This window comes from Polyodon spathula, unplaced genomic scaffold (assembly GCF_017654505.1).
Source record: "Polyodon spathula isolate WHYD16114869_AA unplaced genomic scaffold, ASM1765450v1 scaffolds_1606, whole genome shotgun sequence".
Taxonomy (NCBI): Eukaryota; Metazoa; Chordata; class Actinopteri; order Acipenseriformes; family Polyodontidae; genus Polyodon; species Polyodon spathula.
The window spans coordinates 19805-33108 of NW_024473083.1; the positions used below are offsets into that span (position 1 = coordinate 19805).

The 13304-nt window shown below is 45.4% G+C and overlaps 1 protein-coding gene across 4 annotated transcripts; it reads left to right on the top strand.

Annotated features, from left to right (window-relative positions):
- The first annotated feature begins 140 nt into the window (after positions 1–140).
- Positions 141–12998, top strand: creb3l4 (cAMP responsive element binding protein 3-like 4). Of its 4 annotated transcripts, none has more exons than XM_041243169.1 (11): positions 141–472; positions 1640–1763; positions 2251–2391; positions 2995–3280; positions 3937–4067; positions 4527–4616; positions 6868–6974; positions 9209–9277; positions 10192–10276; positions 10543–10639; positions 11172–12998. In XM_041243169.1, exons 2-11 carry the CDS (start codon positions 1758–1760, stop codon positions 11546–11548), a joined length of 1389 nt encoding a protein of 462 aa, XP_041099103.1. In that variant the 5' UTR covers positions 141–472; positions 1640–1757; the 3' UTR covers positions 11549–12998. The 4 variants fall into 4 exon arrangements, with proteins under 4 accessions (XP_041099103.1, XP_041099104.1, XP_041099105.1 ...); XM_041243170.1 differs by having other exon boundaries at positions 2254–2391; XM_041243171.1 differs by lacking the exon at positions 1640–1763.
- Positions 12999–13304: the final 306 nt, after the last annotated feature.

Below are 13304 nucleotides of genomic sequence, written 5' to 3' on the forward strand. Positions count from 1 at the left end.
GCGTCTTCCAATCCGTGCAATCTGGGTAAACGCAGTACTGTGTGATAGGCTGTTATTAGTTGGAAGTCATGACAGATAGCTGCTAGTTCTGCACCACACACACGAATCACAGATTCCTGAGGGTTGGAGTGGGAGGAATGCTACCCCAGCCTCCGGGACAATGCTGTTCTTGTTTGTCTGGCTCTGCAACTAAACGTCCCACCTACTCCATTGCTTATTTAGCGAGGGGCGCCGTTCCAAACCATGTTTACGTTTCAAATCTTTGGGAGATGCACAGAGCGGGTGGTTTTGCAGTAATCGGTGAAGCAACGAGGCAGTAAAGTAGCAATCGTGAACTCCTGCACGGTCCTTCGACGCGGCAGATTGCTACAAGGACTGGGTTTTGTTCTCAGTTTCGGAGAACTTTGGACACACAAGCATTACCTCTCCTCAGCTCGGACGGGTTGGCAATAACTCGACGCAAGAAACCAAGGTGCCGTGTTTTACCCGTTTTCTTTGGTTTTAATTATTTATTCTAGGGGGGTACCAACTCTTAATTCCCACAATGGAACCAGTGAGGTATGGTAAAGCACATAAGGGAATTGAGTTTATGTTTTAATTTTTCATGGTCTAGTCTCCAGCTGTGAACGTTTCTATATTAGCAAGCATGTATTGTTGGAGGCTGTGTGGTCGAGAGGGTAAAGGAAAGGGCTTGTAACCAGGAGGTCCCCGGTTCAAATCTCAGCTTAGCCACTGACTCACTGAACCTGTTTGTGCTGGGATGGAAATAAGACTCATTGCATAGCAAGCTCAGGTGTGTCTTATTAAAATCAGGAATGGTGTCAAATTGCTATGCTGTGGGAGTCTTGTTGCCATGTCACTAAAACTGAAGTGCTTTCAAGAAGCATTTTACTGTTATGGGCAGAGCGCTGCACTGAATGTCACTGTATGATCAATTATACATCATCTTAATGTCTTAGATATTAAACGGTAAAGATAAAGCTAACCCCAGACACTACTTCAGATTTAGCACAGAGGGCATGAATGGAAGTGGAATAAAAGAGAGTTTAGAACAGAAGCGCTGTTTTACGAGCACTTATGGGTTAAATGGCCTTTTCTCGTTCCCAAACTTTTCTTCTGTTTTGTCCACTTGTCCAGTTTTGATGTAAGCAGGCGTTTGTTCTCAGGTGATATTCTACATGCTGTGGTTGGTAGATTAGTGACCTGTGAACCACTGCATTGAGTATTGCCTAATGAGTAGAGTCTTATTTCTAATGTGCGTCATTCACCAGGCCTGTTGATAAAAATAGTCAAGACAGTTTTCTCACAAGTAAGCAATTGTGCAAACCTTTAATCTGTTTACTTTGCTTAAACCAGGATGTGAAGATCCTGTCCCTATCAGCACACAGGAAGCTGAAAGCACTGCAGTGTGCACACCCTGAATAAACAGCAGGGCCTGTGTTGCTGTATATTCAGCAGTGATGTGTCTTTGAGACTTTTAGGGCCTGCATGAAGAACTGAAAATTAATTGTGGTGAATAATATTCTCATTGTCGTTTAATTTGTTAAACTCTTTGAGTGGATTCTTAGACATGTGCGCTTTGCCTAATTGTTTATTCATATAGTCGTCATTACTGGTTCAATGTGTTTGTTTTTTTAAGGTTCATGTCAGGCACGGTATCTGCATCACTCGAGTGGCTGTAAGACATCAAGGACACAGAGCTTTAAAGAGTCAAAAACAAAATCAGATAAGATCACTGAGACCCGGAACAAGGGAAAATGACGGTTAATAATTGCTACTTATTAATGAATTCATCATTTCTCTGATGGTGTGATATATTAGTGTTCAGAGTGAGACCCATTCTGATCAGCAGGCTGCTGCACTGACAGGGGGCGGTGTTCAGTGTTCAGAGTGAGTCCCATTCTGATCAGCAGGCTGCTGCACTGACAGGGGGCGGTGTTCAGTGTTCAGTGTGAGTCCCATTCTGATCAGCAGGCTGCTGCACTGACAGGAGGGCGGTGTTCAGTGTTCAGTTCAGTGAGTCCCATTCTGATCAGCAGGCTGCTGCACTGACAGGGGGCGGTGTTCAGTGTTCAGTGTGAGTCCCATTCTGATCAGCAGGCTGCTGCACTGACAGGGGGCGGTGTTCAGTGTTCAGAGTGAGACCCATTCTGATCAGCAGGCTGCTGCACTGACAGGGGGCGGTGTTCAGTGTTCAGAGTCAGTCCCATGGCTTTGGGTTGGCTGAACTTGCTTGTTTTGTTTCTCTAGCAGATGGACGAGGAGAATCGGGGAGTGTTCTTCGGACAACGGGAAGAGGAGGAGGGGGTTGAGGGACCCTTTGTCTGTTCCGATCCCCTGTATGGGGGTCCTGAGACAGGCTTGGAGAAGTGGGCTGTGAATCAGCACTGTGTGAGTACCACTAACCTCACTGCTCATCAGTCACATGCCAAGTATTTGTTGATGTTGTGCATGCAAGGTTTTGATTGTTTTATCCTATATTGCAATAAGATTAACAATCGGACAAGTAATAATGGACAGTAATGGAGAATACTTTATTCTACAAAAGCATTCCTGTGCAATTAAAACCATGCACGTGCATGTTGTCATACACAGTGATATCATGTATTGAAAAAACCTTATCAGTATAAAAAGCAAGGTGACGACTGATTTTGCTCAGTTCTGCTATTTCTCATCACGATTGAGGCTCATAAAATAAAAGTCTTGCTGATTAATAAACGATTTCTTCCTTTCTGAATCTCTTGTGATCATGGTACCTCCCTTTTAAAAGTTCACCCCAGTCATTTTGCAGTTTTTCCATGGCGATAGCAATCATTTACCGTGTCTCGTTTTCTTTGTTACTGTGCTTCACTCTACCTCTGTAGGCTTCACAATGCTTACCTGTGCTTTCACTGTGCTTTATTCCACTTTGCTGTGCTGTTCCTGTAAGGACAGTGCTGATGGGAGCTAATAGATTGTAAGGACTGGGTTACTATCCCTGCTTTCTGTTCGCAGGGTTTGAACGACAGTGAATCGGAAGATGTCTTGCACTCCATCGTTGACCCGAATGAGGTGTACAGTTCTAATCAGGCACGCGAGTCACCCTCCGAGAGTGACAGTGGAATCTCCGAGGACCCCCGCTCCGACAGCCCACCCCACAACGGGGCTAACCAATCAGAGGTGCCTTACGCCATCGCCACAACGCCCACACTCTACCAGGTTGTCTATGACATCAACGGGCTGGATGGGGTGAAGACAGAGCCTGGATCCAGCAGCGTGGATGTGATATCCATAGAGCTGGGTCAGTGAGAGTGTCTTTAACTGCAGAGTCTGTGTCAGGGTTATATTGAGCTGCAGTGTGTGTATCAGGGTTATATTGAGCTGCAGAGTCTGTATCAGGGTTATATTGAACTGCAGAGTCTGTCTCAGGGTTATATTGAGCTGCAGAGTCTGTGTCAGGGTTATATTGAGCTGCAGAGTCTGTCTCAGGGTTATATTGAGCTGCAGAGTCTGTCTCAGGGTTATATTGAGCTGCAGTGTGTGTGTCAGGGTTATATTGAACTGCAGAGTCTGTCAGGGTTATATTGAACTGCAGAGTCTGTCTCAGGGTTGTATTGAACTGCAGAGTATTGTACCAGGGGTTAAATTAGACAATCACTAATTTGCTTATTTTGAAAGTTTTCAGTTCCAGTGGTTAGATTTCTTATGTACAACAAAGCAAACCCACAGAAGCAGTGGGGTGTGTTCTAATAAACTCGCACACTGCTGCAGCTCTCCGGTGGCCGGTTTATAGTTCTAGCAAACGTGCTGTTGCAGAGGTTTGAGTTTCATAGGGTACTTTTTAAAAAAAAAAAAAATTTTAAATGTTAAGGTAAAGTTTGGAGTTAGCAAGACTCTGGTGCTCTCAAACTCTAACGATAACCCACCCCCCCCCCGGCTCCCCGCTGTGTGTTCCAGATGAGTGGAGCTCTCGAATGCTCGTTCCGCAGGGCTGTATTGTGAGCGAGCTGCCCTCCATCCCTGTGTGCGCAGCGGGGAGAACCAGCCCTCTGACCGCCAAGGACCCCTGCAGCCTGGGCTCGCTACCGGTACGTAGGGAACCAATCCCTGCCACAGAGTCACACTCCGGTACCTGTGCACTGATGCCGCTCAGCAGTTATTACATTTTCTGTACAGACTGTGTAGGAAGCTTCAGGTTTAATTTCTCAATTACTGTTCCTTATTGCAGTGACTGAAATACTGTGTTTTTATTTTTTCTAAGTCTGTTAGGTGACTCGAGAGCTGCTCTTCACTTCTAGTTGCCTCCCATAGACATGTGTAAGCACCAGGTGACCGCACCTGAGCACACACAAAACTAAACGCAGTGCTGGAGTAATTGCAATACGATCCATTCCAGGCGTGTGTTTCTGAGCCTCTGCGTGGCTGACTGCAGAGTAATGAGTTCCATTCATGCTGCAGCGTGCCATAGTGGAAAGTAATCTCTCTCTCTCTCTCTCTCTCTCTCTCTCTCTCTCTCTCTCTCTCTCTCTCTCTCTCTCTCTCTCCAGCTGTACCCCGATCTGATGCTGACAGAAGAGGAGCAGAGATTGTTGAACCAAGAAGGGATTGCATTACCCAACAACCTGCCTCTCACCAAGGTACACCTAACATGGGCTGCTTTAGATAGACTCTTGGTATGGGTCACAATCCATCTGTCTGGGGAAGGATAGCAGTGTTGCGCGATGCTTCACCTGTGGGCGTTAGTGCAGTGCACAGCACTCGGAGATGAAAAGTCTCAGCTGATTGGCTGTTTTCTGCTTTTTACTCAATCTCTCGGGGCTTTTGATGTGATCAGTGTAGATAGGGGAGGAAAAGAATGTCCCCATATATTTTTTGTTTTTTAAGTTGTTAACACATTTCTGACAGTTGGTGAGGTTCATGTTTTTTTTTAAAAAATTTTTTTATTATTTATTTTTCTAAGAACTGAAAAAATAAGGCCCGTTTTGGTTAAGGCGGTTGTTTTTACATTACGTACCCCATTGGTGCTTGCAGACGCCTGTCTTGGCAAGTTGCTATTTCATTGGTCCACAAACAAGTGCCTTGAATTAAACAGTTATGGTGCAATTCTACAGTTCACATTGCAGAAAATAATGGAATGAAAGGAAGGTGCTGGTGAAACGTTTAACATACATATATATGTATTTTGTGTTTCACTTGTGCAGCGAGCGACGTGGGGTGGGGTTTGATGACCCTCGCTGTCCTGCACTAATCCATACATTAGGCATGTATAGCTCACCTTCAAACTGTGAACACATGCTCTGCCTTTATTAATGCTTTCCTGTTAAATATACTGACGCTATGCTTGCGTCTTGTACAACAATAACTGAGTCTGCTTTTTTTTATCTGCATGAGACCTGCGTCCCAGTTATGTGAACCCCTGCTTATGGATTAACAGGGTACAAGGTGTTGGAAAGCCATATCCTCTGCAGAAAACATGTAGACTGCAGCAGTGATCAATGAACAGACTGACATCGACAATCCAGGTGCAATGATATTTTATTTGTAAATCCAATGGTCTGATGACACAAATACAGCGAACAATAACAATGCTAACAGGCAATACAGCGGCGTGTTTTGCTCTGTTTTGATCCATGCGTTGGTCGCGATATAATAACAGTCCCGTTCCTAAACACCCACACGTAACCCAAAACACAGACACAGGTTGACAGTGAGTGCGATAGCGCTCGTGGTGCAAATACAGTCAGTCATGAAACGGCAGTGCTGTCCGGGTAAGTGCTGGCCTCTGGCAACAGCTCTGGATCGTGTTCAGCCGTCTAATAACGACAAACAAAGTGATTCCTTAGACACGACAAAACACTCGCGATTACAATACACGGCCTCCTTCCAGTTCAGCTCTAACCAGCCGAAGGAACAGATCACTTTGCATGAATTCATTTTGAATGGCTCATATAAACAGAATTTAGATATTTTATTTGACAACATAAGTATATGGAAAACTACAAAGCGTATGTAATTCAATATGTAAACGTAACGTTATTTGGCAGGTTTGATTCGATTTTATGAAGCCAAGTTCTATAGGATGATGCCAGACTTTTTCCATATCTGTAGTGGCCTGCCATAGAGACAGGTTACGTTATCTCAGCCAAAGAGGTTTTAAAAGAATAAGGTTAGAACAACAATTCTACCCACATAACAGAATATGAAACAGAAGCTGAGTATGTTGTAGGTACAGGTGTAGTCGTCTGTGAGTGATATATCCTAGAGACATCAACATAACCTAATGCACCTCTATTGCTTAGGTACTGCATACTGAATTCACATGTACAAAAACTTTGTAATGGGGTAATGCTTACTGCGTTCATCCATATCTTACACCTCTGTGCTTAATCAGAAAGTGACTGATTGTTCTACCCTCAAACATTAGAGGGCGATGTTTGACTGCTTTCTTATGCTCCGCGTGTCGCCAGTAAAACTACAGGAAACTTGATAGCAAAGTGGCAGCTCCCTCGCTGGTGCCGGCTCTTCCTGATATAAAGGCACGTAGACTGATCTAGCCTGTGTTACACACGTCTATGGCAGGCAGCTAAAAACATTCTTAATCAAGCGCAAGTGGCCCGCATTCTGAGGAAGTGTTTCCTGCATTGGTGATGATGATGATGATGATGATGATGATGATGATGCATTAACGCACATGTGAGTGAGGGAGTGGTGCCGGGGCAGGTGCTGTGTGCAGAGGAAGGGCTGTGGAACTCGCGCCTCCCTCGTGATGCAGCGTGACGATCAGGTCAGTTTGAGCTGGTCCCCTGAGCGTCTGTATTAAACCGGCTTGATTTTAGTGATGATGGTGGTGGTGATGATGATGATGTTGATGGTTGTCGTTTCCCGAAGGCGGAGGAGCGCATTCTGAAGAAAGTGCGTCGGAAGATCAGAAACAAGCAGTCTGCCCAGGACAGTCGACGGAGGAAGAAGGATTACATTGACGGGCTGGAGAGCAGGTGAGGAGGAGCAGCCCTGCCCTTCACATCACCACTCAACCATCAGCAAGACAGACACATGCACACACACACCACTTCAACACACTGTGCCGGCAAGACAGACACATGCACACACACACACCACTTCAACACACTGTGCCAGCAAGACAGACACATGCACACACACACCACTTCAACACACTGTGCCAGCAAGACAGACACATGCACACACACACCACTTCAACACACTGTGCCAGCAAGACAGACACATGCACACACACACCACTTCAACACACTGTGCCAGCAAGACAGACACATGCACACACACACCACTTCAACACACTGTGCCAGCAAGACAGACACATGCACACACACACCACTTCAACACACTGTGCCAGCAAGACAGACACATGCACACACACACCACTTCAACACACTGTGCCAGCAAGACAGACACATGCACACACACACCACTTCAACACACTGTGCCAGCAAGACAGACACATGCACACACACACCACTTCAACACACTGTGCCAGCAAGACAGACACATGCACACACACACCACTTCAACACACTGTGCCAGCAAGACAGACACATGCACACACACACCACTTCAACACACTGTGCCAGCAAGACAGACACATGCACACACACACCACTTCAACACACTGTGCCAGCAAGACAGACACATGCACACACACACCACTTCAACACACTGTGCCAGCAAGACAGACACATGCACACACACACCACTTCAACACACTGTGCCAGCAAGACAGACACATGCACACACACACACACCACTTCAACACACTGTGCCAGCAAGACAGACACATGCACACACACACACCACTTCAACACACTGTGCCAGCAAGACAGACACATGCACACACACACCACTTCAACACACTGTGCCAGCAAGACAGACACATGCACACACACACCACTTCAACACACTGTGCCAGCAAGACAGACACATGCACACACACACCACTTCAACACACTGTGCCAGCAAGACAGACACATGCACACACACACCACTTCAACACACTGTGCCAGCAAGACAGACACATGCACACACACACCACTTCAACACACTGTGCCAGCAAGACAGACACATGCACACACACACCACTTCAACACACTGTGCCAGCAAGACAGACACATGCACACACACACCACTTCAACACACTGTGCCAGCAAGACAGACACATGCACACACACACCACTTCAACACACTGTGCCAGCAAGACAGACACAGGCACACACACACACCACTTCAACACACTGTGCCAGCAAGACAGACACATGCACACACACACCACTTCAACACACTGTGCCAGCAAGACAGACACATGCACACACACACCACTTCAACACACTGTGCCAGCAAGACAGACACATGCACACACACACCACTTCAACACACTGTGCCAGCAAGACAGACACATGCACACACACACCACTTCAACACACTGTGCCAGCAAGACAGACACATGCACACACACACCACTTCAACACACTGTGCCAGCAAGACAGACACATGCACACACACACCACTTCAACACACTGTGCCAGCAAGACAGACACATGCACACACACACCACTTCAACACACTGTGCCAGCAAGACAGACACATGCACACACACACCACTTCAACACAATGTGCCAGCAAGACAGACACATGCCCAGCACCTCAACACACTGTGCCACGCAAACATGCATTCTTAAAAAGTTGTCTTTCACACACACATACTTCTGTGTGGAAGCTCAGAGCAACACGACGCAGTGCAAAGGCCCTGTTCCTTTCATCTGTCACCCTGCAGATACACAGATATGGCCAAGTTTTGCAACACCCTTTAGAATGAACTAATTTTGCTTCTTAAAGTTGAATGGAACCTGCTGAATAATTTAAAGTTAACATATTGAATTACGTACCGCTTTGGAGTTTTCTATATACTTAACAAAACAAAAGAATTGAAATATTTCGAAATCTAACATGAAATATTGTACTACTATTATGGTAGCCACTAGATTTTTTGCAGTATAATTGTGTAGTCTCTTTGATTACATGATGTTGAATGAAAGATCTGAAGCATGTTCATATAGTTTTTTTATTATGTCTCAATTCTAAGATTTAAGAGTGAAGCTAAAACGTTTGACCGTAGCTGTACAGGTGCTTGTTCATATTGCCAGTGTCGATAGCAGGTCTGGCTGGTTTGAAGTGATGGTGTGTGCTGTCTGTGTTGCAGAGTGTCTGCTTGTTCCGTGCAGAACCAGGAGCTGCAGAAGACGGTGCAGCAGCTGGAGAAACACAACATGTAGGTGCCACAGAGGCGCAGGCTGGAAACACTGCAGGGATCAGTAGAGCAAAAAACAACTCAACCACCCCTGTGATGCATATTTTATTATGATGTAAAAATGATGCTTTCTGAAAATGGGTTTTATACAGGGTGGCTCCTAATTCGTGCATCATTGTTGTTGTGCACTGTTTTCAATTCTGTTTAAAGGCTGACGTTATTGAACAGCTCTCTGGTGGCCAAGCGGTGCGTCTCTGTCACAGACACTTTCCTTTGCATGTCGTCCTCCACACACCGTCCAGTTGTCACGATGAATCGGACATTATAAGAGGCGGTGTCATATGTTCTGTTCATCAGGATGCCACACCCCGCACAGAAATATGAGTCTGTTCCTCTTCTGATTAAGAGACAAAACCAGTATCAACCATTGTGCCTGTGACTCCTCGAACACCCTGTATGCACCCCGCTTTCTTACTGGCATCAGTGCTTTCTGAGGCAGGCGGCTGTTTTAAACTCAGATCACCCCAGGGGGCTTCTGTTTTTTTAAAATAAATTTCAAAACAGTGATCCAGACTTTGTAATCCTATATTTTGTGATCGAGATTACTTTTATCTGGATCGTTTTGATCTGGTTTTTCAGAAAGTGTCACTGCTGGATCACATTTATCCACGTTGCAAATAATTACGATTACAATTTTATTTGTATTTATTTTTTGTTAGAAGTAATCTCGTATCACAAAACATAGGATTACAAAACCCGGATCATTGTTCTGCAGGTTTCAAGGTTTGAAAAAGCGGCCCCAGGTGACCAGAAATAGGACGGGCGTCATCCTGATTACACTGCTGCAGCTTTTACTGGAAACAGTGAAGTGGAGCTTTTGCTCCCCTCTGATTGTTTTTCTCTCTGTACCTTCCTTCCTTCCCTTCCATTACCAGGTCTCTCGTAGCCCAGCTGAGGAGGCTGCAGTCCCTCATCAAGCTGACCTCGACCAAGGCAGCGCAGACTGGCACTTGTATCCTGGTGAGTCACACATACACAGGGATGGAAATAAGACTCCTATTGCAGAGCAGCTTCGCCCACTGCAGGTTTTACTACTAACTCGATCAGCCACAGTGTGTATCGCTAACAAGCTCAGCTGTGTCTCCTAAACTCATTGTAAAGAATGGAATGGATCGAACTGCTATGCAGTAGGAGTGTTACTGCCATCCCTGCATGCAGTGTTAACAATCCCAGATAGTAGCTGAATTGATACTGGTAATAACAGTAATGCATGATGTGTTTTCCAGATCTTCATTTTCTCTCTGGCCCTGATCATCTTCCCCAGTTACAGCCCTTTCAGCTCGGAGCCTGCGGTCAGTGAGGAGGTGTACAGACCTGCTGGGGGTGAGCAACACGACCGACGCACCAGTCCAGGCACTGCCTTCTAGGAGAGTCCCATAGCAAAAGCACACTCAAGTGTAGCAAAGCATGGTCAAGCATATTAAAAAAACAAACCGTGGTAAATTAACCCATGTAAATGTTTCCCATAGTAAATGTGTAGTAAAGCACGGTGAAAGCATTGTAAAGGCCAGAGAATGGAAAAGCATATTTAAAAATAAAAAAAAACACATGACGAACCAGGGTAAACTATGGTAAATACACAGTATAGCCAATGGGAAAAGCACAGCAAAATTGAACAATTGCTGATGTGAACTTATGGAAGTGCTGAGCTAGTCCACCGAGAGAACAGTGACTGGTGCGGGGTGAGAGGGAGGCAGTGTGGATAGTGGTTAGAGGTGTGATGCTGGGAGGGAGGCAGTGTGGATAGTGGTTAGAGGTGTGATGCTGGGAGGGAGGCAGTGTGGATCTAGTAGTTAGAGATACTGGGAGAGGAAAGCAATATCCACGAAATCTGACTTCTGTTATCTCATTCCAGTGATATCGAGAAACATTCTAACAGACACAGAATCTTTTAGAATGTCGGACACAGAAGATGATGTCATCACCGATAACAAGATTCCATCCCTTCAGGAACTCCCGCCCTCCAACTCAGACACTGACCAATCGGAAAACGCGGATCTTTCCAGCATCACCTTTCAAAAGCCAATCAGCAGCGAGGAGGAGGCAAATAATGAGAAAGAGGAGGTCCTTATCCAAGCCAACGTCCTTGAGGAGGTCAAGTTGAAAAACGTGTCATTACCGAGTGAGCTGGTCGATCCTGTGGACCCAGAAAGCCAGCCGGCGCTGCCAGTGAAAGGACAAGATGGCAGAAGCCTTGATTCTGCCAAGCCAGTCCACGCAGACGAAATGTAACCACATTCTTAAGAGCCGTCTAGAAAACCTTTTTGTTTTAGCCCCTGCTGGCGTGCCTCTTGCAAACATTCAAGCTGTTCTGTAGGTCCTGTTTGGTCTGCTTTCCAGCATTCACACTGGGTATTAGGAGGAGCTGTAATGTGTTAATTGTCCACCAGGTGGAGTCGGTGTACATACTGAATAGTGGTTTAAAAAGTACCCTGATAAGGCTCTGAAATGTCTTGACCGATTTACTCTGTTATTTTCTGTTTCTGATGTCACTTCCCGGCGAGCTTTTTAAAAAATTTTTTATAAAGTTTACAGCACCCGTTGCTTATATAGAGCCCTCAAACATGTCTTCTCTCTACAGCCAGTCCACCAGAGGGGAACCGTTAACCTGTCCCCCCTGCAGCACACTGCCCCCAGTGGATGTAACAAATACTACACTGGTGGAACAAATGTGGAATTTCTTACATCCACTGGGGGCAGTGTTGCAAGTAGGTATGTTTATGAATACACTTGGTAAGAAAAACAAAACAAAAACACAGTCTACAAATAAGAAGTAAAATACATCAAAGTGAATTATATGTCCCTTCACTAGTAAGCCCCCCTGTTGAGCACGTTTTCTACAAGTTTAGTGAAGGTTGTTGCACTTATTTCCTGTTGGAAATATCAGCTTAAACACAGTTATCTGCTTAGTTTTGCTTTTGGATCTACTGCAGGACCTGAAGCTTTCATTTATAACCCTCTATCCTACTGCTGCTCACAGAATGACTAAAGCCATGTTTCCACCTGCCACTGGGACTGACTTGAAAGCGGTTTGAAAACAGGCTTGTTCTTTTCCATCAGCAGCAGCTCAGACCCATTTCAATCAGGACTCTACCTGTCTGTCAGCCCCAGTTAGGATTGCGGGCTGCCAGGACTTGATCTCTCCACGCTGCTGGTGGACGTTACCCAGTGACCGTCCAAAACACAAAACATGTGAGAGGGGGTTTATGAAAAAGAAAGTAGGCAGAACATGCTGGCTGTGATAATATTATGCTGTTGGTATAAATAGAAACTGTACATACATGTGTGTAATTGAATTGTAGGCTGCAGCTGGAAACGGCTGCAGCCCCAGTTTGATACTGGGAACAAGAGGAGCTTTACAAGCTGGTTTCCTGGTGCAGATGGAAACGTGGCATTAGTGGAAAGCAGGTTTCAAAAGGAAGAGATAAAACTGCCTTCATTTAAACAAGCTGGACTCTCAACACAGACTGCACAGCTGCATGCTTGTGGGACACGGCTTTAGTGCATGTAAGGAAGACGTGCAGATCCAGGATTGAGCTGCCAGCATTTTCCTTTAAAGGCAGATTTTGACTGTAAACGTACTGATAATGAACACTGCAAAGCAGTATGATCTGATTTGATATTTTCTTCTTTTTTATTTTCTTGTATTTATATATTAAAGGGTAAATAAGATCTTAAACTATTTGTTGGTTAGAAGTGTCTGTTTCTAAATTGGGTGGAGACTGAACTGTTCCCTCCAGTCCAGGGCAGGCTTGAGGCATGGAGACTGAATGCTCCCTCACCCCCTAAGAGAAAGGGTGCTCCCTCCAGTCCAGGGATACATTTCCCAATAACAGTAGTACTTGGGGTTTGAAGATGATAATTATGTGTGTTTCCCAAAACACTACGTGAAACTACAGCTTAACTAGCAGTTTTGAAGCGATTCGTATGGTGGGATCTGATTCCCACTTAAAGGCGTAGGCACGTTTGCAACACATATAAGCGTGTA

Coding starts and splice junctions, on each gene's coding strand:
- creb3l4 (XM_041243169.1), top strand. Junction 2,392..2,994: donor GGGCTGTGAATCAGCACTGT/GTGAGTACCACT, acceptor TTCTGTTCGCAG/GGTTTGAACGACAGTGAATC. Junction 9,278..10,191: donor CAGCTGGAGAAACACAACAT/GTAGGTGCCACA, acceptor TTCCATTACCAG/GTCTCTCGTAGCCCAGCTGA.